This window comes from Haemaphysalis longicornis, unplaced genomic scaffold (genome assembly GCF_048455015.1).
Source record: "Haemaphysalis longicornis isolate Haplotype H1 unplaced genomic scaffold, Haemaphysalis longicornis Haplotype H1 scaffold_7, whole genome shotgun sequence".
In the NCBI taxonomy this organism is placed as follows: Eukaryota; Metazoa; Arthropoda; class Arachnida; order Ixodida; family Ixodidae; genus Haemaphysalis; species Haemaphysalis longicornis.
This window is the reverse complement of record NW_027526422.1, coordinates 120,093,074-120,116,920: the sequence shown is the minus strand read 5'-3', so window position 1 is coordinate 120,116,920 and position 23,847 is coordinate 120,093,074. Positions and strand designations below refer to the sequence as shown.

The 23,847-nt window shown below is 46.1% G+C and overlaps 1 protein-coding gene across 1 annotated transcript in view; it reads left to right on the top strand.

The window, feature by feature from the left end:
* LOC144146497 (uncharacterized) overlaps positions 1–23,847 on the top strand; it is a 78,749-nt gene that overhangs the window by 17,509 nt on the left and 37,393 nt on the right. Inside the window, exons 2-8 of the mRNA XM_077678442.1 lie at positions 5,278–5,416; positions 7,339–7,470; positions 10,259–10,434; positions 14,440–14,615; positions 15,869–15,995; positions 17,033–17,167; positions 17,983–18,086. Coding sequence (XP_077534568.1) covers positions 5,278–5,416; positions 7,339–7,470; positions 10,259–10,434; positions 14,440–14,615; positions 15,869–15,995; positions 17,033–17,167; positions 17,983–18,086 — 989 coding nt within the window. The remainder of the gene's footprint in view (positions 1–5,277; positions 5,417–7,338; positions 7,471–10,258; positions 10,435–14,439; positions 14,616–15,868; positions 15,996–17,032; positions 17,168–17,982; positions 18,087–23,847) is intronic.

Here is a 23,847-nt window from a genome sequence, read left to right as displayed (position 1 = left end):
TTACTCATGAATATTGCATCATGTGAAAACTTTAGGACTTAAACGCACCGTAATGAATTTTACAAATCGCCACAGAATCAAGACTACTCAACGCACCAGAAAATTCACTAGCCGAAACGACGACGCGAAAACCTAGTTACGAAAAAACGTTACATAACTTTTCGCTACGCCTACCGAAAATGACAAGCAGTGGCCATGGAAAATTGAAAACTACAGAATTCAAACTGGGTTTTAGGTGCCTTGACCTGGACAATGAAACACATGGAAAAATGCAATTTCTTTATGACACCACGGTACTCATTATGGCAACGGAAGTACCCCACATGTGCAAGCGTTTTCATTTTTCGCCTGGATCCCAAAACGGCCGCCGCACAGGGAAACCGAATTCTGTCTATATAGCACGTCACGTTTACCATATGGCCCCGGGTATCGGAGAATGATTTTGGCGCGGGCTTCTTACGACGACGAAAAAGGCATAATTTCATGGCCATTACTAGTTGTCTGCAAACACTAATTCTTACAGTCTGCGCCCCCCACCCCTTGAAAAAAGAAAAAACAAGAAATCCAGGGACTTACCTATCCTTTCGTGTTCAACCGGGCTATGCCCGCAATACACACACCAGCCGGCTTGACATGGCGCCGCTGCTTAGCTTGCGTGACCGGTGGCCCTAATAAACCCATCGTATTTGCAGTTGTTTCGACTGTTACAGCGACGTAGAAGCACACATTTGATGTCAGCGGAAGCGAATGTGGTCAAGAAAGTGTGAACGCTTGGAACTAAGTATGGACTACATAGAGCGAGAGTCAAAGCGCGGGCCCCCAATTTGCTCCGCGATGAAATTCCTCGCACGTGCGCGATGGAGACGAATCACCGTACCACAACTCACCGCGCGCGAACTTTTTTCCATTGCTACTGCGCATGTGCGCGCGAGATATTTGTGAATGTTTTTCGGCTTTCGACGCGTCGTCGCGCGCGCATCGTCGGCCACCGCAAAAGTAGCTCGCGGGCGATTGTGTGAGGAGGAATACGCGCATGCGCCGCAAGCCAACATATCGCTCGCAGCTTCACGATTGCCCCCCTTTTTTATTTTATTTCTGGCGTCAGGCTGTCTGCTAGTTTATAGCCGTGACATGGGCCGTTGGCGCAGCATATAAGCGTGATGCAACCACCTGAGGTTTTGTCACGGAAAAGAACTCTGTCAGGGCCTCTTATATCACGGTATTGAGACTGCCCACCGCATATAAATAGGACGCCATCCGGGACGCGACTAAGAGTGTGGGCAAGGAGCCGCACTCGCTGAGTGGGGTCCATATTAAGCGGAAGTGGCTTTCCATCGGTGAGTGCAGCGACTTCCCACGGCGGTGTTTTTGTTGGGCAGAGCGCTCAAGAGCTGTAGCAAGCTCAACAACCTTTCTGAGCTCGTCGACATGCACATCTGCACAGAGGAGACAACGTTTCGCGCGACAAATACCTGGCGGTACACGCTCATGCTGCTCGGGTATGGCATCCACACATTGCCCAATCTGCGAGCGTGAGCGCGCGCCAGCGTCCGAAGAAGACGAAAAAGAAGAAACCCTGTTTAGCCCGATGCTAGCCTCGCAGGCGGCCTCCCACTGGTACCTTTCGATGGCGGATAAACAAGGCGGCGAAAACGTAAGTGACTGCCCAAACGTGTAGGTAGAACCGCCGAGTCGATTGATGTGCTAGTTTATGTGTGGGTTGTGGATTCTTTTTGTTAGACGTCGGTGCTTATGTTCAGGCAGACACAGCAGGTAACGGCAAAAATAGAGTTGCATCATGGTAGATGTCTTGCATGGGAGCAATTTGTCTTGATCTTTACCCAACCGAGAAAACCCCTTCAGCTCACTCACTAGCCATAATCACTGTTAATCGATAAGAGGGACTCTGGCTAAGTCAGTGAGTGCAAGCGGTTTACTCGTTCGGGCAAGAGTCAAGAAACGTAGGTCCCATGCAAGACGGCTGTATTCGTTGGTGTCTTTCCGCATCTGCAAGAAAGCTGTCAGACGTCATTTTATACCCGTGCCACACGTACACAAAAAATGACTAATTGCTTAATGCCTTAAGTTTTGGTAGTGTCTATTATCCCGGCAACCGGGAGAATTGCCGTCAGAAATTCCTCATGGGAGTCACCTCCCATTGGCTAAGCACGCTACGCGGAGATTTTATAAGATAAATATTCCCTAAAATGCCACGCTTGCAGCTGTCGCTGTAGCGGTGTGGTATCGTACTTGGTTTTAAACGAGAAGGCTCAGGTTCGAGTCCCCGTTGCGATGTTTTTTTGGCTTTCAGAATTTTTCGATCACCGTAATTTTCTTAATACACTTTTACTATGGTTTTTGATATATCAAGAGATCGACGCACAGGACTTCTAGAATGTGTTGAATTACGATTAATATAGGTTGTGTTCTGTGTCGTTGGGCTGGGTTAGATTAGGTGTGTTGCCGTTGGGCTGGATTTGGGTAGGTTATGACGCGTTCGGTTAAATTACGCTAGGTTCGGTTAGGTTATGCTATGTTACGTTACGTTGGAGCGTAATATTATTCAGCAAATTTTAGGCCAGCCAGCTTTTATCGAAACTGCCGTGAGAATTTCCCGGAGGTAATTTTCACGGATGCCGTGAGGTTAAAGGCAGCCTTAAGTTTTAATGCCATTAATCCCCTGCTACACGCTAACATCCAATGCCATTCGATCTAATGTCATTTTTGGTTTAAGGAGTTTCACACAACTCATTGGCCTTCACGAACGCCTTAAATCTGCCTACTCTTGAACACGATGAGCACCAAGTGAAATCAACGAAACTCTTAGCACCAGAGTGTTGACGCGGTAACGTAGCTGAACTTCAAAATAAGACTCCCTCTTGGTGGCGAAGTTCTGAAGAAGACGATCTTCACTAAAAGAGCGGCAACAGGCAAACGTCGTGTTACTCATCGTTTTGAATTTTTTGGGTTTGGCTACCGCTGGTATCGACGGCAGCTGCTGAAGCCACTCCTAGAAACGGCTCACACCATTGGTTAGAATACACTATTTCCTATAACAATGTTTTCCACAAAAATCGTTTTTAGCCGTTGTAAGACGTTCTTCTCTACGGTAAAAACTTCTAACATATGAGTGAATTTCTCTTTTGAGACATTATCCCAATCATGCCTAATACATTTAATGCCTTTGCGTTTTCGCGTGCAGCACGGCCCGCCCAAAAAAATGTCATTCGGTATCTTAAGGCCTTAAGCACGTTGTCATTTTTCGTGTACGTATGGCACGGGTGGCACTATCGGTCCTGTCGAATCCACAATCCTATCGAACGATACGATGTCGTGCAATCCTACTTCAAAAGGTATATATATACGGCTTCATTATTTTGCTAAATGCAGTCAAATCTCGATATAACGAATCACGCAGGACCACCGAAAATCTTCCGTTATTTTGAAATATCGTTGTAATGAAAAACTGGCGGTCAGAATCCAGCACTCAAACTAGGAATGAAAATGACGTACGCTAGCAGTAAAAGAGTGTGGAATCAGGCAGATTCTCAAATAAAAATGTTGTGCTGACTACAAAGGTGCTTTATTTGAAGAAATAAGTTATTTACTTCTGGTGCGTGCAGCTCGCACGAGCGATTACGAACGCCTCTACATATTCCACCTTGCACAACACCTCATCGGTAGTGCGTCCTTTAATCATGCGTGCTAAAATATCAATTTTCGACACGATCTCATCTTCTTCTGTGTTCGGTGAACCATAGGCGTCTTCCTTCGCGTCGTCATCGTCACTAAAGATGAAGTCTGCTCTCGCAACTGCTTTGCTTTGTCGCTAGCTGCCTTCATCTTTGTATACCACACGAACTTCGTAGCAAAATCACCCACACCAAAAAAATGCCTGCCCGCACACGTGATTACCATCACGAACGACCGAACAACCCCCGAAACCCAAAACAATTAGAGAGAAAAAAGGCGAAGCCGGCTAGGCCTGCTAGGCTACTGCACATACAACCACACCTGTGTGGTGGCGCACACTTCTAGCATTTGACATGGGGAGGATGATAGCTACTGTATTCTGGGAATACACAGAGAAACGGCGGTTTCTGTTTCACGCGAGAGTTTCAGCGCTGTTACTTTTAGCCAAATTCGTAATACTGATATTTCTTGATTATAACGGGTAAAATAAATTACGTGCGTTATTGTGAAATATGTGCTATATTGAAATTCACAGTTCTGAAACATTTTTACATTGAAATTATAGAAAATCTGGCGGGGATTCCTAAGATATTCTTAAATTAAAGAAATTCGTTAACGTGGGGTTCGCAATTACGAGATCTGACTGTATGAGCTGTCTTCATGCTCGTTGTGTCAACAGCGATCTAAAAAATTCCACCCCAACCAAGCTTCTCAAAAATACCGCCCACATATATAAGAAATTGAGTGATTGCTTGACAAAAGAAGTTCCCGAAGCTTAGAGCAGTGCTTTATGTGCCATCTGCCGAAAGCATTTTACTCTGCCCCTCCACTCGTAAAAAAAAAGGCGCTGAGGGGACGAAGAACACTGCAAGTAGACCGGAAACTGCGCTTCCCCCTCAAGCGCAGTGTCCCGTCTATTCGCTGTGTCCTTCGTTCACCCAGCGCTTTTTTTCCCAATGGATGACCAACTCGCCCAAGAAACCACACACCATTTCACTCCATTTAAGAGAAACAAGCCTAAAAAATTTAACAACTTCATTAATTGCTTTAGAAAACGCTGGCCATTGAAAAAAATAAAAAGAAGTCTGTAGGCGGCGGGATTCCAACCCAGAGCAACATCACAAAAGCCGGACGCGTTACCTTGACCCAAAACACGCAGTTGGGAACTGCGACTTTGTAACTGGTGTCAAAGAGCCTGTGGGATCGTGCGTATAAATATGGTCAACAGACCTGCGGGCCATACTTATAAGCACTATATCCTGCGTATGCGCAAGACTTATACTCACTGCATCCTGCGCAGGACATACTATGTCCTGAGTATAGCCTTAGTCCCAATATTGACGCTAAGCCTGTGTGGTCAATGAGCAGAAGCAGTTTTTCTGGTTGGGTAAAAGTAGCAACAGATTTCCCCATTTCGCAAGAGAGCCGTCTGTCTTGATTTTTACTCAATCGGCCGAATTGCTTCCGCTCATTGACTAGCCTGAGTGACTCTTAATTATGATAGTGACCGTGACTAGACAGGAAGCGGAAGTGGTTTAGAAGAGAAAATAACTATGTTTTTCTTTTTTTGTTCATTGTTTCTAGGACCAGCCTCCCTCAACAAAAGCGCGCCTCCCGTGCACGTACGAAAGCCGTGGTCACAAGCTAGCCACCCTGTTTGTCATGACGGCCGGCAGCGCTCACGCCACGCAGTTCCCTACGATGCTCATCGTCTATGGCGGAGGTAGGCCGAACATGCTAGTTTTAGCCGCCGTACTGTTTAAGCTGGTGGTTGGGCCGGCGAACGTGCGCCGAAAAAAATAAAGGAAACACACTAACGCGTAAGACGTGAATTGGTAGCGGGGCTGTACATACTTTCACGACCATCCACGATTCCAGCCAATTTGCTTCTCTTTCGCTGCCGCAACGACCTTTACTCCATCTTTCTTTCTGTAACGGCGAAGAAGAAGCAAATCGAAGAACCAGAACGAACGAACGGTACGCGCACGCTTAAACTAGACGTCCGCAGGTGCAACGTGTACCCTATCACGGGATCTGGGTCGAGCAGGTGGCGTGATTCCTGTCCCCATGGTCACAGCCGAGTGAGTGAGCTGCTTGACTCTCGGGTAGTAGCCGAGTCGTACAGCCATTCTGTTCCTCCGTATGGCTTGAAGGCCGAGCAGGAAAAAGGCCGAAAAGGTTGTACGAAACAATGACGTAGACGCGATGCCTGTGGTTAATTATTTCAAGGAACATATGTGTATGCATAGAGAAGTGTACTACGCACAGGGGTGTGATGATTATGTGGTGAGAAACATGACTGATTTAATTGTGATGAAAGTGCACAAATGTTAACTGCCTGCTTGAAGCATGACAAGATGTTATTAACATCAACCTAACAGGTTGAGCATGTAACTGTTGTGTTATGCCAAGTTAGGCAATAAAGATATAAAAAAATGGTCGTAGCCGAGTGGGTAAGACGACTGACTCTAATTACATTGATCTACCAGACAGAAATTCAAATCCTGTGGGTGCTGGTGTTTTCTTTTATATATACTGTTATACTGAGTTTTGTGAAACGCCGGAACCAACGAACTGCTAAACAGCTTCGCTGTTAATACCTAGCCGAGCGATGACGTCATCGCTCGCGCCGGCACCCCCTTACCGTCTACAGCTTTGGCTGAACGCGCTAGTGCGGTGCTCTCGTCACCTGTCGGAGACGTGGTACAACTGGTACAAGCACGGCTTTGGAAACGCGTCGCGTGACGGCTCTCTTTATCGCTTGTTGCGACGAGTGGTGCAGTTTTGACAATGCAAAGAGAAGAATTTCTGCCAAAATGTAATGGGCCGAGAGGACAAAAAGCGATAACGTGATTCAACTTATTAATTAGCGTCCCTCACGCCAGACCACACACGCCCAAACAAGCTCAACAAGCTCAAACAAGATTGTTTGAGCCCCAACAACAAACCCGAACAACAAGCCCGAATTTTTGCTCAATCAAAAATTTTGAGCAAGCGCTCGTCCCACTGCGTCGCCCGGTACTTTTGGAGCTTCACCACAAAGCCGGTTGGCAGGCGTACATTGTACATACTTTAATGACCGAGTGTTCATTGTTCCTTTGGAGTCTAATGACTATACCACGCAGAAAACTTCGCTGTTGGTGGCCCCAGCGCACCCGTTTAATAGCGCGAGTCTTTTAAATGCGTCTTTCAACAGAGGCAGCTCATTTTTTCAATGGTCAGAGATAATATATTAGGGATAATCAATCACGTTTATGCTAGATTTCTTGCCATCCTCATTGTTTCTGCAGTCGATAAAATCCGTACGCTCACAGTGAGAACATGGGGTGGAAGTACCAGAGAAGATAATGTTTATCGTTTTTATGTTTCTCATGGCTTGCACATTAAACGGAAGCTGCAGGAGTTTAGAGCGATATAGGGCACCGCAACCATGAACACCTCATTCCCTTGGTTAACTATCCATCCCCGCCTCCTATAGTTTCTACGGCTGGGAGCTGACAAGCGTGCTTCGCTTACTCACCTCTAATACTCTTGATTTCGCGAAGTGAGCTCATTTATCTAACGAGGCAATCCTCGGAAGGGAATGGATTTGTCTGCGTCTCGTATGCTGCTGAGCCTTCTCGACATAACCGGTGCACATCGCAGTGCCCTTCCTGCTGGCCTACCTGGTATTCCTGGGCGGCGTGGCGTATCCCATGATGCGCCTGGAGAGCAACCTGGCCCAGTTCGCTGGGGACGGGAACAGAGGCATCTTCAGCACAGTTCCACTCTTCATCGGTCAGTAAGCCTTTCACCCGAAGACCCTGAACGCCTTCTTCCACCAGAAGTAGTTTGTTTCGGGCGGTATACTAACTTGCACCGTGCTCCCAGAGCTATGGAAGATTGTATTAGCATTTATTAAGTCTTGACAGCCGTACCTCTATTATGTATAGCATAAATATCTGAGTATGCGGTTGTTGTTTATTGAGCACTGTGCCTTTCACTCCCCACCGTCTTTTGTGTTCACCAGCTAATTAATTGTTCGTAGTTCTTCCTGTTTGGCACTTGACATTGCCAAAGAAAACATCGTATATCTGTTTCAGAACATCACTTTTGCCGTTTTTTTTGGCTGTAGATGGAACTTCCTTGTCTTGTTATGTCCTAGTGCAGCAGAACGCTTTGTATATAAAAGCAACGACATGCACGAAAAGGTGTTTAATTGAGCGGCTAATGAGAGCATGCAGCCTTCTGGCAAGACGGGTTCACCTGAAGGCTGTGACTTATCTGCTCGGCATGCTCACCTTCTTTGCTCTTATGCTAAAAGCTCCACTCTTCTGTTGGGTTACGGACGCTGTTGTAGAATCGTTCCAAGGCTGAACAGAACACGGGGACAAGATGAGTCGCTTTCGAAGTATACGTTCATCCACCAGCCTGCGCCTCAGCCCGTCCTATCGACCTAACGTGCACTCCCCATCGCTCAAAAAAGTATTACAGTAGACTCTGGATAAACGAAACTTCAAGGGACCGAAAAAACTTGTGCGCGTACACACTCTTAATACCATTTCATGGAACTCTAAGCACTAGAAGGTGAATGTAGCTGATATTTTTTAAGATAGCAAGAAAACCGCAAGAGGTTTAGGCACTGCATTCACAAAGTTGATTTGGCAACAATGAGTCGCTGCGCACTACAAAATGCATCAATTATTTTTGTTTGAGTCCTTGCAGCGGCATCTGCACGGAGGCTAGGGGCCTCAACTTCGCAAGTGCTTACGAGCCACCGAATTTAGAAGATGGTAACGCGGTAATGAAGCGCGAGTAGTACCACGATGGCACGAACGAGGCGGAAGAAGCTTAGCCCTGTAACCTCGGCGTCTTGAATCGAGACCGAACGACTGGAACAAGAACTGTGATGTTGCATTCGTTGCGCTGACCATTATCGCTGACAACTAACACTAACACGGCTGACCACTAACAAGACGAGGTTTACGAGGCCAACGAGGCTAAAAAAAAACATGGAGGAAAAAAAAAAACAACGAAACGAAATGAAGCAGCCGGAGCGAAACAGCCGAAAAAAGCTGATTCTCATGCCTATGGGTTTCACAAGAAGTTTCATTTGTAATTCCGTTTAAACGGTGACGCGGAAATTTTAGTTCCGATTACCAAGAGTTCTTTTACGTTATCTGAATACAAAAGCAACCAACTTCCATTTAAGCGGGAATTCCGTTTAAGCGATTTCCGTTTACCGAGATTCTACTGTAGTGATGTCTGATTTGAAGTTTCTTATTTAACGCCATTTGGCGTTACCCTGCTTTAATATCTCTTCCAGTCGCGTCAACTAATGGCACTACAGCATCATTGAGTCTACGCTCGAACAGGGAGCATAATGAATAGCGCATTACCTTGAACTAGTAAAACCTCCGCGTGCCTTCTTGCAACACCAGCTGAAGGCGCTGTCATTACAGCCCGGGAAACCTCAAGTATTAATTTCGGAGTACACTCACAAATCAGTTTTATGATATTTATGTACGGCAGAGCTTTCAAATCTGACATTTTCCATAAGGATGCAAATAGGTTTTGTGAACACGGTTTCTGTTTCAAAGTGCTGATGGACAGAACGAATGTACCTGTGTTATTTTCTTGCTCTATATACTGCTGTCGTTTCTTGTTTTTTTTTTGTTTGTGTGTTTTCTATTCTTTTTCTTGCTGAAAGGTTTACATGCGGGCTTAACATAACTAGCAATCGAGCAAGTGGGGCCTCTGAGATCCGCAGAACCCGAACGCCCCTATACCGCTTATCTTGTCTTCGTTGCGGCTGGTCGTAGGCCTCAATTTCTTCGGTTTTTGTGGAGTACCGGAAAAATCCACCTGCGCTCAAGAAAACTTGGCAATGGACAGATATAGAACCGTGGCCCCCGTGCCTATGTCTAGTCCCTTACCTACTTGTCCACGGAGTATACCTAATTGGTATACTAATTGGTAGACTTAATTACCTAATTGGTGCACGTTGAAGGGCATGTGCTAGAGTGTGAAGACGGTCTAGTTGCTTCACAATCTAAAAATACAGCGCACAGAAACGGAACGGGAGACAAAAAAGAGACAATGAAAAGAAGCATGAAAAGTATAGGCATGAAAAGTATAGGGCAGTGACCTTCGTATAGCGATCACGTCACTTGTTTAAGAGCACCCGAATTGTTCGCGCGTTGGCGTGGTACAATAGCAGCCGCTGTCGTGGGCAGGCAATTTTTGCTGTATATTTTCTTGTGACGCGTTTTGTTGGATCCCTGCAGCGTGTCTGTGTTTCACGTATGCGTGAGCCTTTTGATACGCATAGTTTCACGTTGAAGAGTACACATTAATGAAAACCACTAACATTCTTCCCAACTAATTCTGCGCATTATGTGACAATTGACCAACACAGAGTTTTCGCGTCAGTCTTTGCCTTCGGGACGGGACCGAAAGCAATGTTTATTGTCGTACGTCATCACGGCACAAGTGCGTACCTGGCAGGGATAAGCGATAGCGATGTTCACTAAGGAACTGGTAACAGGATTATTCTGCCCCTCCCTTCAACGACTCTTCCCGACAGGCGTGGGTTACTCGATGACCGTCTACATGGTGACGCACGTTGTGGCCGACTCGGTGCCGCTGTCGGATTCGCTTACGCTGCTGTTCCTGTGGAGAAGGACGATATACTGGCCCCATGAATGTCCCGGGGCCTGGATGACCAAGAACTCGAGCTGCTACGCCATCAGTCACGGCTCGGTAAGGCGATACTCTTGGTGAGCGGGCAAGGCAGAAATACTCGTGAGTTCACCTCTCCAGAAAAAGGGCGACCTGGCAAGAAGTTGCTTTTAAACGCAAAAGCTTTCTTAGTTGGACCGATGGTATCCAGTTAAAAAAATTAATGCACTTCGTATAGACCGGTTGGTCGACCGAAAGGCTTTGATTGATTATGAGGTTTAACGCGCAGACGCAACGCAGGCGATGAGGTGCGTCGTAGTGGAGGAATCTGGCTTACTTTTGATCACCTGAGTATCTTTAACGTGCGCCTAAATCTCGAACACACGGGCGTTTCCGCTTTTCGCCTCCGTCAGAAAAGCGGCAGCCGCGGCCGAGAATCGAACGCGCCTCCTTGGGCTCAGCAACACAACGCCTTAGCCACTGAGCCTACGCGGCGGGGCCGAGACACCCTGATAAGATTTCTATTTCTACACACACGGCGCATGCGTGAAACCGGGCTTCCACTGTGCCGAAGCGGTTAAACGCAAGAAAAAAAAAGAATCGTTCTAGATGAAACAATATACGGATTGATCATGAAGAAGCAATGTACCTTTGCCTCATAAACCACGTATCAGTATACGTTTAGATCGTTTGTAGATGCGTATACACAGTGCGCGAAAAATCGCCGCATGGGTTCGTTCTTCGTTTGCGATTTGGTTCTTCGAATGTTTGGCGATCATTGGACGCACTTTTAGTTTAGCGCTCCTCTCAACTTTCTTGGAGAAGTGATGGTAAATTTCTTGTTTCGCTTAACTGTCGATACCTAAAGTGTCAAACACGTTCCAGCACAACTAGGGGTAGATAAGAATTGTGGGACATCCTTTTTCTCCTAATGCCTCTCGCGATTTGCCGCGTCCGTGCGAGAAAATTGTGGTAGGACAAAAGAGGAAACGTGTTCAAAGACGGGGACAAGCGGGCAGATGCAGAGCGTTCGCTGGACTCAAAGCTGATGCGTTGTAAATTTTCGATTCTACGCAACGAGGGACTATCTTTTCGGTATGTACGGTGAATGCGCTTCCTTGTGAAAAATTAAAGCAGTTTCACTCAACGTGGCAGCTAACGGAAGTGCGGAGCAGGAATTTGCCAGTGTTTTCCTTGTTTTGTTCTTGTGAGCACTTTGTGTGTATGTTCTTTTTTTTTTGCAATTTTATACACTTAGCAACGGACGCCGCCTGCATAAAATTGCCTTATACAGGTGGCCTTGCTCCTGCTCTCCCGCAAAGAGGGGCCGTGGCGCCCTCTCTTGGCTAGTTTTGGTATCAGCCTCGCGTTGATACCAAAAGTAGTAAAGAAACGCCGCCACGGCTCCTGGAAAGACCTATAAAGCGACACAGAATTGTGTTTTCGTTAATTTGGGGTAATTAATGCGTTTATTCATGCTGTTTTTCTTATCTTATATTATTCTGTACTTTTTCGTGGCCTAGAAAAGGCAGTTTCCGTAGCAACGGCGCAGCGGAAAGATTATCCGAAGCACTTTGCATATATGTAACGTGTTCCTCTGTGGCGCAGTGGGATAGACATTAGCTTCGTAACGCGAGGGGCCGGGGTCCCATCCCGATTTCTGGAAGCGGTTTTCTTTCTGAAGCTTCTGTTTGGGTGCATGACGTTGAGATCCCGGACGAGCTATAACGACAAGCCGCGCCCCTAAAATGCTCCGCACTTAAAAGTAATCGCCGTTGCCATGGCGAGGGGTCACTGCAATGCGCTCCCCTAACAGCCATGTAAAACAAGCTACAAACCTCCCGTAGTCGAGACCAGTCGATTTGTCGTCACAGAGCCGTCGAGGCACCGTTACGTCACCGCTCAAAACAGCGGCAAGCCTAAAGCCTAAAAAACTATGCAAGAAATATCTGACTCACATAATTTGCAACCTAATGAACAGATTCATACAAATTTTATATCACCTCGGGTTATATCACCTATTCACTAAAGCTTGCCTGCGATGTTTGTACGACTTTTCTTTTAGTTGAGCTTGTGGGGTGCAACGCGCCGCGGTTCGGAGCACCTTTTCGAAAGCAGTTTTTTTTAAGGCCGCAGATCCACAGTAAGAGAAGAACTGTTTACAATTCGTTTCAAAGAGCATACGGAGTAAGAGCACCAGGAGCGGTTGCACGCATGGCATCGGGTGTCAGGGCGCCGGCGTTACAACGGGAACAGAGAGCCATAGCCGCCATAAATCTATGTGCGCAGCGCCAAAGAGCGCGTACACTACTTAAAAGGACCCTGCAACACTTTCTTCAGCTTGTTTGGAAATCTTGAATTCTTGCAGAACGTAGTATTTCAACACACCCAGTACTTAGATTAGTGGTCGAAAGGTACCTCAGCCAAAAATTACTGCTGTATGACCATCAGATAACTTGGAAACTCGCTGAATAGATTTTTCTCTGTTTCCCTGTCTTGACGTTCTTCGACGGCCCGAATTACGTCACTGAGGCCATGTAGCGGCCATTAGCCAGTTTTCCTTCATTCAGTTGGAGCAATGAACGCATTCGATAGCAACTTTAAAAATGAAGCCACAAAAAGAAAGCAGAAACAGAAGGCGTATCTGGTGCGACGAGCAAATCACGCAGTGCCGCTTCGTGCTGGCGATAACTGTAGCTTTCGCAGTGCTTCCAGACGCGAAGGAAAGAGTGAAAGCCTTTATCGAAAGTGTTGCAGGGTCCCTTTAAACTTGGTGTACCATGTGACAATATGCTTCTAGGAAGTAAAGCTTCTGATAATTCAGGCATGTTTTGGGCTGTTCTGGGATCGGCGTGACGACTCGTCAAGGGTTTGTTAGTTTTTGTTTTCCTTCTCGCGACTTCCGCGCGAATGCTTCTCTGGAATCACCGTTTCATGTTTGCGCGGGAACACGGGCAATCCTATGGAGAGCGTGTAGGTCACATGCCTTTTCATCAGCGCCGCTTGGCTGCTTCTTGCCCTGTGAGCGGCCAAAAATGGGACATTATGATGCTCTCCTCGTTCTTTTGTGTTTTGCCCCGTTTGTAGGCGTGGTTTGGTAAATGAAACCAAGGTGTTTGGTGTTTGGGAGGAGGACAGAGCCTCACTTGATGCGGGCACTTCTTGAGCCCTGATATGCGATGTTACTTCGTCAGTTGCAACTCAGTTGTAAGAAGTTATAATATATTGTAAATATTCGTTGGAGTATACCTTTGTCGTGCCTCAGATAAACGAGCCATCTTTCTCATCCATCATAATCTACCGATTCCCCGATAGGGTCTCATTGTAGCGAAGTTTAACTTTAAGTGCACATTTCTCAAAAATGGAAACACCGTTTATTTCGGAAACAAATTGTACTGAGGTCTGCGCTCCCAAATATTTTGTATAAACTAAATCTCATGTTGTTTTCTTGGTCCCTTTCGCTCTGCTCGCAATGTAGCCGTGGACTAAACTAAAAAATACGAAATAATCGCACCACACACACGCATGGAAAATAAATGCCTGAAAGGAGTGTTTCCACTGAGACTATTCGACCTATGACTGCGACACTATGATTGGGTTGACGCTAGAGCAAGTGTTCACACCATGATGCGCCTTCACATACACTTTTAGACTTTGTTACTGCGGCAACTTATCGATATAATTTGTTATATCAATCGGGAATATTTTTAGTGGATGCTGTTCTAGGATTTATTTATCGAAAAAAGAATGACTACAAAGTTATGGGCGTTGCCGTGTTCCAGTAAGCGTAACGCGTTACTTTCATGGGGCCTTTCGGTTATTTGGAGGTAACGTGCAAGTCGCTAGTTTTTTTGTAACGCCGACAACACTTGCCCGTGGAAGGTGCCTATGGAAAATATTGCGTCCCGGCAAGTGAATTCACTGGCTAGCATATGAGTCACACAATAAATGCCTGGACAAATGTATTTCCAGACGCACTCGCCAATCACGCGCTTCTTGGAACCAACGTGCATCGTGTGCTCGACGAGCACTTATTTCGCTCACAAATTCAGCTCTCTTAACCGCCGTGCTTCTTCTCGTGGGCAGACCCCCTGCAAGCCGGTGCGAGACTGGCTGTCAAAAAGCTCCCAACGGGCCGCTGTCAGCGAGGGCTTGCCCGTCGCCGCCGGGGATCGGGTGACGCTGGTGGTGGCCAGCGCCTACTACCAGGTGGCTCGAGGGTGCATCCCGGACCTGCAGGACAGCGCCCCGCCCTACGACTTGTGAGTGGATCTGGTTACCGCATTGCGAGGTGATGTGCGAATGGCGCCCATTCGGTAATGGCTGGCGTTTGCTGCATGTTGTCGAGGTTTCGTCGGTCATTGAAAAAGCAAAAAAAAAAAAACTGTAAAGGACTAGTGATTAGCCGGATTCGATGGCAAGGTCATAGAGCAGAAGGAGCAAAAAGCGCCGGAGACCGGCGAGCAGGGACCCGAAATGTGCCCAAGACCCTGATGACGTCGACTAGAAAGGTAATCATTTTTGGTGTTTAACAAAAACTACAAGGAATAGTTCATTATTAGGAAAAGAATATGTGCCCCATGAGGTGAAAAATTTTGCGTGTGCCGTAAGCAGCGGACCTTATAATAAATGACGAATCATCTTCTCCTACAGAAGTGGCTGCCCGTGAAGCTGTTGGGAATAACAGCATTGGGTAACTAAACAATGTGTACAGATTAGCAACGTTAAGCAGCCAAGTCAACGTCCCCTAGTTCTAGTGTAGACAACAAGAAATGGCTACGGCTTATCTCAGTTATAATTTTGGATGTGCAAAGCAAAAGCTTGGCTTAGTCAGGTTGATCTTGGTTTCACCTGGTTAACCTTTGATGTAGCAGCCCACGGCTCAACGCCGATTGGTCCCCTTCAACACTCTCAGGAGGAGGCCCGCCTCGCCTTCATTCGCGACAAACGCGGCGTTCCTCTTCGCCGGGCGCGAGACGAGTCACGTAGCCCGAGACGACGCAGCGGCGCATGCGTGGAAGGCGGCGGTGTTGGTTGGCTGCCGATCAGCTGTGCGCCCGTGACTGCGGTGGCCTCCGCCTCCAGCTGAGCAGCACGACTGAAAACGGGGCCCTTGTGCGCAGCGCCGTAAGCGGGCCCGGCAAATCACGCGATGTGCGTCAAGCGCAGGGGGTGTGTCTGCTGTCAAAAGGTGAACTTGCGCATCCGCGGCAAAACCGCTGGAGGAAAGTAGTAAAGCTTTCGCTTTAAAAATTCACCCTAGCCCAGTGTACCTGAACAATAAACGAGGTTTCGCAAGAGCTTTAGGAAGGTGCCATGGTGCGCTAATTAATGCATGTTCTTTCTTGGGTTGGTATACGTGTTCTTGCTTCCTTCAGCGCTGCCTTTTGTCGAGTTTCTTTCATTGCAAGCGAAAACATTGCACGAACATTGATATCAATGTGCTTGCACCTTCCGCAGCAGGAAGGCTACAAAACCCTAAAACCTGGTGTCTTTCTTTTGTGATTATCTGCAGCCGAGGAGAGTATGCCTGGGTGCCACATTCATACGGGTTACTCTGGACGACGCCAGTTTTTGCCGTCGCCGCGGTTTGGCTGACAGTTTTTGCTGTCGCTAACAACGGCTTCCTCAGGCTCAAGAAGGTACGCAACATAGTTCGTTTAAAAGTAGTTTCAAGATAACATGTTCAGTCGGTGAAAATGGAAGATTTATAGTGGATTGATAGCTGCAGATCTAGGAGCCAACAGACTCACAATGGTTTGAGCTCGCGGTAGCATGGCAGGCTGATGAAATTTTCCAGGATGCACGCTACCATTACTCTTTCTTGTCAAAGCCAAAAGCTGCTGAAAAGTCCAAATTTTACTTGACAGGAGCCTATGCTTGATGCAAATACTTTTCTCGCCAATGAAAAATACAGACACTGCGAGTCTATGCTGAGAAAGGTATCACCATTTTTGGAGCATGATAGTTCAGGTAGAATCTGTGTTCGCATTAAATTTTTTGTTTGACGCGTCGAAGCCTGGATTATAAGAAAATGGCCGCTATAGCGAGTATTTTGTAGCGGGAGCTCCACTGGCCGAGTTTGAGCAGTTTCGCGTGGCTCCTGGAGAGCCGTGCTGCGCAAGCGCGGCACGTGGCGGCCCGGTCCACTTGATGATCATGCGAGGGGTGGCCAGGTGTGGAACCGATGGCTCGTGCATCGCAGCAACACCGGCGTGCGCCTGTTGAACCAGCTTAGATCTGGGTCGATTAGTGACGCTGCGCCGGAGCCGCTTGATAACTATACATGTGTCACATAATGCATACACCATGTGTGTGTCACTGAAGCAGCAGTAAGCATGATAATCAAGCTAATCCTGGACAACCTGGAAAGCTAAGAATAACCAGCTGAACCTTAACCAACGGTACGTATATCCTGGCATAGGCGAGCTAAGCCACTGCTAATTCTTTTTTATTTAGGTATCGGCCGGTATACAATACGGCCGGTACCGAACCCGTCTCCTTGGGATCAATATGGCTGCGCCTTAGCCACTGCGGCAGTGAGGCGAATGCACTGCAGGCACTTCTCTCCGCTTGCGTGTGTGCTGCATTTGATACTCCTGTAAAATCAGTTTTGCCGAAGCATTCCTTGGTGTAACCCTTGTTTCCTCAGCTAAGTGCATGTTGTCTTCTCTTGCAGTTCTTTTACGGTTTGGTGCTCGTTCATCTCGTTAGCACACTACTGCTCCTGACCAAGGCCTCCACTCTTAGCGGCGCCTTGCGAGGATTCCGAATGCTCGTGCACGCCAACTGGACCTCCGTGGGGAACTGGCAGGTACTTGTGACAAACTAATAAAAATATGTGGAAGGTGATGCGGACACAAATAACATACAACGTTTGCAACGAGAAACGATGGAACTGCAGAAGGCAATGCAAAAACGGAAAACAATGCCTCAGGGTGGAACATAGGTCTTTAATATTCAATTAAAGCAGTTATCACCGGCTGTGCAGGTGTACAGTAGAAATAATTAGCTCGTGATTGATAACCTTTACCACTTGTTCACTGAAAAAAAAATTATACACTTAACCGTGCAAATCACTTTTTGACTAACAATTACTGTTTTTAACTAATACCCTACGCCTTCGTGAAAAAAACAACTAAACGACGCTTCAAGGATGTTCTGTCGTTTATAACATTTTTGCACACTTGAAAAAGCACAAGGACACACCCTATTAAACAGTGATTTATCATCAGTTACACCATTTCAAAGGGTGTTTTGATCCGTTTTTGATAGGGTATAAAGGTGTTAGTTGTAAAAAAAGCAGGGGTATATCATTTTACAGTGTAACCCAAACGGCCAGTCCACATCATTAGATCGTATGTGGATGACAAACCATAACAAACGAATATACCTGACCGATATCTACGTCAAACTTTGAAAAAGATGTGCGCAGTTACACCCAATGCAAGGACAAGGTTGACACCTGCATAATGTCAGTGCTCACACCAAACGTTTGAGCGAAATAGTATTCTGGCTTCCGTTATTCCTGATTTTTGCTACCCAGGGAGCAGCGATTAGTTACAAGTTGCACTAGGACGAGCCAGACCTGTGGACGTCTTCCGAGTGTGTACGGCTTTACCTGCGCAGATGTGGTCGCGCGCACTGTACGTGTCCCTCGACAGCGTGGGCGTCGCCAGCACTGTCTACCTTGGAGTTGAACGGTTCAACAGTTTCAAGAACAAATTTCAGGAGTAAGTGACTTCCGTGTGCCCTTAAGGGCATGGGTTAAAGCTTCGTTTTGATGATACAAGTGAAGTTAGGGTAGACTCGTAATCTGGAATTCGACAAGTGCTTCTCTCAGCCGGGGAGACAGGGTCGTGGCACAACCACTGGACCGGAGAGGTTGTAGAATCAAAACAAAGGTTTGATGGCGGCAGCTCCGCTTTGGTTGGGCTGCATAGTTAAATGTGCTTGAGCGGCATTTAGGCAGAAAGGCAGTGGGAAGGAAACCATAACCTTGGGGCTCACTTTGAAACGATACTCTTTTCTTGAGAAACCTCAATGCGAAAATTTGGTTTGTCTGTCTATCACTCTAATCAAGTAGTTACACCAGGACTAAATAAAAACAGCCGCGAACATGCTTACATCATCACAGATGCGCGGCTCCCGCGGCTTGTAGGTCTGCATTATTTCCCAGCCGTATTTTGAGCAAAATATATACACTAAATCAACACTACTACCATTCATTCAATTAGAGATGATCATCAACATCAGCCTACTCATGTTCACTGCCGGACGATGACCTCTCCCACTGACCTCCAATCGCTCCTGTTCTGCGCTGCTCGAGTCCACAGTTTACACCCAAATTCCTCTATTCCATCCCTCCATCGGGTTAATAGCCTTCCCCTTCTTTTAAACCCATCTCTTGGTATCTACTCTGTTACCCTAATTGCCCACCGGTTCTTGATTCGTCTCACTACATGGCCATACCAAGTCAATTTGTTTAGTTGAATTATATCTTCAATCATCGTATCTACGCCAAATGCAGCGCAAAAGCCATTCCATAGATATCCAATTATCGCGGTCCTGCGCTAACTGGGATCAATTTATCCCCGCAAAATTCTTGACGTCAGCACATCTAACTATCTGCCACCCCCTGCCAAGCTTTCCTTCTCTAGGGATTCGCTCTGTTACCCTTAATGGCCAACGGTTATCTTGCCTTCACATTACATGTCCTGGCCACACCCATTTCTTCTTAATTTCTACTAATATGTCATTAACACGCGTTTGTTCCCTGACCCAATCTGCTCTCTTTTTGTCCCTTAATGTTACACCTATTCTAGCCACCATAGTTACACCCACCATCTTTCGTTCCATTGCTCGCTGAGTAGTCTTCAATTTAAGTTGAACCCTTTAAGTGATCCTCAAAATTTCTGCCCCGTATGTGAGTACCGGTAAGATGCAGCTGTCATACACTTTCTTCTTCAGCTACAATGGTAGGCTGCCATTCATTATGTGAGAATGCCTGCCGAATGCACTCCACCCCATTTTTATCCTTCTAATTATCTCTGCCTCATGGTTGGGATCCGCGGTCACTACTTGGCCTAAGTAGATATATTCACTTACCACTTCTACTGACTCGCCACCTGTCTGAAACCGCTGTCCTCTCCCGCGGTCATGAGCATTACTTTAGTTTTCTGCTTATCAATTTTCAGGCCCATGATTCTACTGTGCTTGTCCAGTGCGGTAATCATGCTTTGCAATTCGTCCCCCGAGTTACTTAGCAAGGCAACGTCATCAGTAAGTGTGAGGTTACTCCCGTTTGTCTCGTTTCATCGTTTTGGTTTCATCGTCCCCGCTCCCGTTTTATCCATAATCCCATGTTTTCCCAGTCAAGCTTTCTAAACACCCCCTCCAGGTACGTTATGTAAAGTTTTGCAGAGATAGTATCTCCCTGTCTTACTCCCCTTCGGATCGAAATTTATCGCTTTCCTTGCGGAGCGTTATCCTGCCCGTGCTTTCGTTATACAGGGTGTCCCAGCTGTCATGCCCCAATGTTTAAAAAAAAAGAGCAAGGGGGCGTAACTCGAAGAAAACCTAATGCATAATGTTTGCAGTACTGTGGAGAAGCGGGCGGTAATTTTTTCCTTAATGATACTGAACTCATTAACTGTAAATAATTATCTACCTCGAGAATTACTGTCCTAATCGCTAAAGTGTCAATGAAGCACTTGTAGGTACCCACGAGGGGCATCTAACTGCGGTATTTTCAGCGATGAAACAATTGCGTACTTTTTTATTCTGACTGATAAAGAAAACCCGCGAAATACGAAAAATACCACGTGACGGCGCATCCGCACGCATTTTAAAGCAGCGTCCCCAAATAAGCTGATTGAAAGCAATTGCTTCGCCTGACACCCACCCAAAGAGACACCGCATCACCTTAATAATGGCATGCATGGAAGGAGCAGCAACAGCAACATTCGCGGGGCGCGTGTACAGTTAAGGCACAAACTGGGTCGCGATTTCTTTTTCTTTCTTTTGTTTATTTCATTCTGGCTAACTCAGAGGGAGCCTGTTCGAGGGCACTGCTTTACGGTGCGCGCGGAGGCACCGTCACGTGGTATTTTTTATATTTCGCATGTTTTCTTTATCAGTCAGAATAAATGAGTACGCAATTAGTTCGTTACTGAATATACGGCAGTTAGATGCCCCTCGTCGAAACCTAAAAGTGCCTCGATGACACTTTAGTGATTAGGCAAGTACTTCTAGAGTTGTTATATTATTAATTAATATTAATTAGTTAGGTCCCATTAACAAAAAAAATGCTGCCCGCTTCTAGACAGTACTGCAAACAATATGCGCTAGGTTTTCTTCGAGTTACGCCCTTGCTCTTTTTTTTAAACATTGGTGCACGATAGCTGGGACACCCTGTAAATGTCTTCTAGAAGTCCTGTATAGGTTCCCTGTATTTCCTGGCCTTTTAGTGCTTCTAGCACGCCTGCGGTGGGTACCGAATCAAACAATTTTTCATAATCTGTAAATGCCACGTAAAGGGGTTTAGTGTACTTTGCGAATTTTCCTATCATTTGATTGACGACATGGATGTGATCCATGCTTGAGTACAATTTCCTAAACCCAGCCTGCTACCTGGGTTGTTAAGAATCCAGACTGTCACCTATGCGACTGACTAACTTTCGTTAACAGCTTGTAAACAACTGAGAGTAGGCTGATAGGTCTATAATTCTTGGAGTCATTGGGATCTCCCTTCTTATGGATCAGAGTAATGTTGGCGTTTTTTGGGGGACTATGGACACTTTTTGACTCTTCAATCATTCTTAAAATAGTACAGCAAGCTTTTACAGTGCAACATCTTCTCCATCCTTCAAAATATCCACGGTTATGCCGTCTTCGTCTGAGCTTTTCCTAATTTCATGCCTTTGAGAGCCTTTCCAACTTTTTTTTAGTTGCTAGTGGGAGGTCGCAAGTTGAGCTTGTATTCTGAGTCGTTTCCCCTGGTTTAACGTCGCTGGCATACAGCCTGGTGTAGAATCGTTCTCCTACCTTTATTATCTCGTCGAAGGTGTGGGTAACGTTACCCTGCTCGTCTCCGAGTGCGTACATCCTGTCTTTTCCGATGGTTAGTTTTCTCTTTGTTCTTTTAAGCTTTCCCGTATTTGCGGCGTTTCCGTGACCACTACCATGTTATATGCACGAATATCGGTTGTTTTACTTCTGTTAATCAGTTTCAAGAGCTCGGCTAAAATCAGTCGGATACGCCATACTTAGCACTTTCATGTTTTTATGTTTGGAAATTAGTTCCTCCGTTTTCTTAGTTAGTTTTTCAGTTTGTTCCCTACATATTCCTTCTCCCACAGCTGCTGCTGATTCACCGAGTGCCGATGTTAGGTTGTCGTTTAGCCTGTCTGCACTGGCCTCGGTTTGCTCGATCAGAAGTGCGAATTTGATTTGAAGAGTTATTTCAAACTCCTGCGATCTGGCCCTGGCGGACTCCATGCCGAGTTTCTTAGTTTTCATGAGTTTCCTCTTTTCTCTTTTTAGACTCAGCCTTAGCTTGCATCTAAACATCCGATGATCGGTGCTCCGAATCTTAATTGGCACCTCTACGTCTCGCATAATACCTTGGTTGTCACTTAAAATGAAGTCAATTTCTCTTCTTGCTGCACTATTGGAACTTTTTCTTGTCATTTCTATTCTCTCGTATGTAATAGAAGGTGTTCATCAACCTAAGGATATTTCTCTCTGCAAATCCCACCAGTGTATCTCCTCGACTGTTACGATTGTCTGCTACACCGAAGTTTCCCACGGACCTTTCTCCCATTTGCTTTTTACCGACCTTTGCGTTAAAGTCCCCCATCACAACAGTGAACTGCATTGTTGCCATCTTCATTCTGATTCGAGGTCCTCGTAGAAGCTGTCTACGGCTTCGTCATAACAGCTGGTTGTTGGCGCAAAGGCCTGTACTATCTTTAACCTGTATCCCATGTTTAGCTTGATCACAACAGCCGCGACTCTCCCGCTAATGCCGAAAAACTCCTCCATGTTTTGTGTCATACCTCTATAGATTAAAAACCCCTCCCTGTGTTTTTTCTTCTCTCGGGGTCCACTGTAGCATAGAATATGTCCTCTAGTGAGCTGTGTTAAGCCTTCTCTTGTCCTTGCAACTTCGCTTTACCCTACAATACCCCGCTTAACGTCCGAGAGTTCCTCTAGGGATACACGTTGGATTTACTTTACGATCGCAAATGACAAAAATCACACAAGAACAATCATTTCGGCTCGAGTTGTTTGAAGCAAAACAAAAACAAAAGATAGACAAGTGCTCTCCCAACAGATGGCGCCCGCAAACAGTGCTACCACCGACGTAGTGTCTATCCAGCAAGGCGAACTACCTAGAGTGAAGGAATATAAATATTTGGGAGTGTGGATATACGAAGGGGATAACTACTTAAGGACTCACGAGGAGCAACTTAAGGTTAAGGGAAAGGGAAACGCAGCTATAATGAAGCATAGAGCTCTGTGGGGGTATAGCAGATATGAAGTAGTAAGAGGAATGTGGAAAGGAGTAATGGTTCCGGGTCTCACGTTTGCGAATGCTGTACTCTGCTTAAAATCAGTCGTTCTATCAGGCCTTGAAGTAAACCAGAGAACGGTAGGACGTTTGGCCTTAGGCGCGCATGGAAAAACAACTAACGAAGCAGTTAAGGGAGATATGGGCTGGGCGTCGTTTGAAGTTAAAGAAGCTCAGAGTAAAATATGCTTTGAGATGAGGTTGAGGGCAATGGATCAACGAAGGTGGGCAGCTAAGGTTTTTAGGTACCTATACTTGAAAAGCGTGGACACGCAGTGGTTAAGAAAGACTAGAAGGCTAACGATGAAATACGGAAAGAACAGTAGAATCCAAAACAGCCAAGGTAACCAAAAAAGAGGCAAGGCAGATTGAAACGAATAAATGGAGTTAAAAAAATTGAAGCTAGAACGTCGTTAGAGATGTACAGGGCTGAGAAGATGAACATCAGAAAGGAAAATTTCTACGATAATTCCCAGGGCAGTGCTTTGTTTTTTGAGGCTAGAGCAGGTTGCCTGCGAACTAAGAGTTTTGTGGGGAAGTATTCACAAAATGATGGGGTATGTGTGGTCTGTGGAAAAGAAACAGAAACTATGCGGCACATAGTGTTACAATGTAAGGGTATCCATCCAAATCTACATGAAGGGAATATTGGGCTTCCAGAAGCCCTAGGGTTTAAGGGTATCAGAGGGAAGTGAACTTCAAGGCTGTCGAGGGGACGAAAAGAAGATTAGAATGCTGGTAGACGAAAAGCAGAGAGGGGAATATTGCCTAGGACAGTTACCACCTGTAACAGGGAAAAGAAAGTATTTCGGGCCTAATAAGCTTTAGTGCCTCCCCTAAGCAGCGCTAGTATTAAACCAAGAGTGTAAAACATGGTTATATTATACCTTTTTGGTAAGATGACATGTCATCACCCCGCT